Below are 2,098 nucleotides of genomic sequence, written 5' to 3' on the forward strand. Positions count from 1 at the left end.
ACCGCCACCACCTTGGTGACCAGGTAGCCGGGCTCTGCGGAGCGGGGTGCCAGCTCCACACCTGTGGAACCATCGGCGGGGAGGGCGGGGTACAGGATTTCAGGCGCATTGTCATTCTGATCCAGCACGAACAAGCTCAGTGACACGTTGCTGCTGAGTGGAGGGTCCCCGCCATCGCTGGCTGTCACCAGTAACTGCAAGTCTCGTATATGCTCATAGTCAAAGGAACACAGCGCATATAGGACGCCAGTGTCTGAGTTGATGGAAACATAGGAGGAGAGAGGGCTTCCCATGATGATGTCCTCAGTCACAGAGTAAGTCACCTGGGCGTTTTTGCCACTGTCGGGGTCATGAGCCATCACAGTGAAGATGGAGGCACCTCTGGCGTTGTTCTCTGGGATATAGGCTGAATAGGAGACTTGAGGGAAAGTGGGGGGATTGTCATTGATATCTGCCACATACAGGGTGATATAAGTTTCATTAGATAGAGAAGGAGCCCCTAGATCTGAGGCCATCACTGTGATATTGTACACAGAGATCTTTTCTCGGTCCAGATATTTCCACGTCACCAATCTATAATAATTATCTATTGATTTTTCCAATTGAAAAGGTAAATTATGAGGTGTGTTACAGACAACTTGACCATTCTTCCCGGAGTCTCGGTCATGCACATTCAAGAAGGCAATTACTGTTCCAGGAGGAGTATTTTCCAAGACTGGGCTAAACAGAGATGTAATGATCACTTCCGGTCTATTGTCATTTACATCTTCCACTGAAATGAGCACTTTGGTCCTCCCCAAAAGTGCCCCCACATCTTCAGCTTGTATTTCCATTTCATAAAATGCACATTCTTCATAGTCTAGACTCTCTGCCGTTGATATTTCCCCAGTATTTTCATTCAGCTGGAATAGCGGAGACTGCTTTTCACTAATTTTCCAGAATCTATAGGCTACTTCTCCGTTGGCTCCCTCATCCCGGTCGCTAGCGCTCACAGTAAGCAGCCGGGTGCCCGGGGGCACGTTCTCTGGGACTTTCACTTGGTAAATCGGTAGAGCAAAGACCGGGGCATTGTCGTTTGTATCCAGCACTGTCACGTGGATGTGCACTGTGCTGGAGCGACGCGGGTCACCGCCGTCCGAGGCAATGAGGACCAGGTGATGCGCAGCCTCTTCCTCGCGGTCCAGGGCCTTCTCCAGCACCAGCTCTGGGTGTAGAGTTCCGTCGCCTCCAGTTTGTACGTCCAGGGAGAAGTGGTGATTGGGGCTGAGCTGGTAGCTCTGCAAGGAATTCATGCCCACGTCCAGGTCAACAGCCTCTGGGAGCGGATAACGTGTTCCAGGCGCAGCGATTTCATTAATTTTCATTTCCAGATTTTCGACCTGGAATTTTGGGTTATTATCATTGATATCAGTGATTTCTATTTCTATCCCAAAAAGTTTTCCTCTGCCCTCAATCAGGATGTTGATATTTACTAGACACTGCATGCTCTGAGCACAAAGCTCCTCCCGGTCTATCCTGCCTGCGGTGAGCAAGCCGCCAGTTTTCCGGTTCAGAGCAAAAAGCTGCGTCCTACCTCTGGAGACAATGCGGACTCCGTGCTTCACCAGCTCTTGTGACTCCAGATTCAGGTCCTTGGAGATGTTACCCACGAAGGATCCTTTGTCGCTCTCTTCTGGCACCGAATAATGGATCTGTCCTCTCCCGATTTCCCACAGCGTGCCCATGAGCACGCACAGCAGGACCAGCTCGCCGCGTCTCTGGTAATTCTTTGGAGCGGCCATTGTTCTTTCACTACTAAATCCATTCAGAATCCTCATTGGGCATATGTGTCTTGTTTACCTTTTTGCTGCAGCTATGGAGATCATCTTATAGAAAACTGGAGTGTCTCAGATGTAGGGACAGAATTTCGCTGCAGCCCTGCAGTTGGTTTGTGGGATCTGCGGCGAGATCTGAGCCTTTAATAACCAGATGGCATTTGGTTAAATTTATCTCCAAATAGGTGAACAGCGGCGCTTAGAGTCCTAAGCAGTTACTGCACCCACTTAGATATGTAATAGTGTATACAAGGTTAGTGAGAGAGGAAAAAATACTTGCCTTT

General features: G+C 49.4%; 1 protein-coding gene across 1 annotated transcript; it reads right to left on the reverse strand.

The window, feature by feature from the left end:
• Positions 1–8: 8 nt before the first annotated feature.
• Positions 9–1,786, reverse strand: LOC123323939 (protocadherin gamma-A8-like; the record flags this gene model as incomplete). The annotated part of the gene is made up of 1 exon (XM_044912469.1): positions 9–1,786. A coding segment is annotated over exon 1 (1,773 nt), but the record flags the coding sequence as incomplete, so codon positions are not given.
• Positions 1,787–2,098: the final 312 nt, after the last annotated feature.

The sequence above is a fragment of the Neomonachus schauinslandi genome, unplaced genomic scaffold, assembly GCF_002201575.2.
Source record: "Neomonachus schauinslandi unplaced genomic scaffold, ASM220157v2 HiC_scaffold_2823, whole genome shotgun sequence".
NCBI classification, from domain to species: Eukaryota; Metazoa; Chordata; class Mammalia; order Carnivora; family Phocidae; genus Neomonachus; species Neomonachus schauinslandi.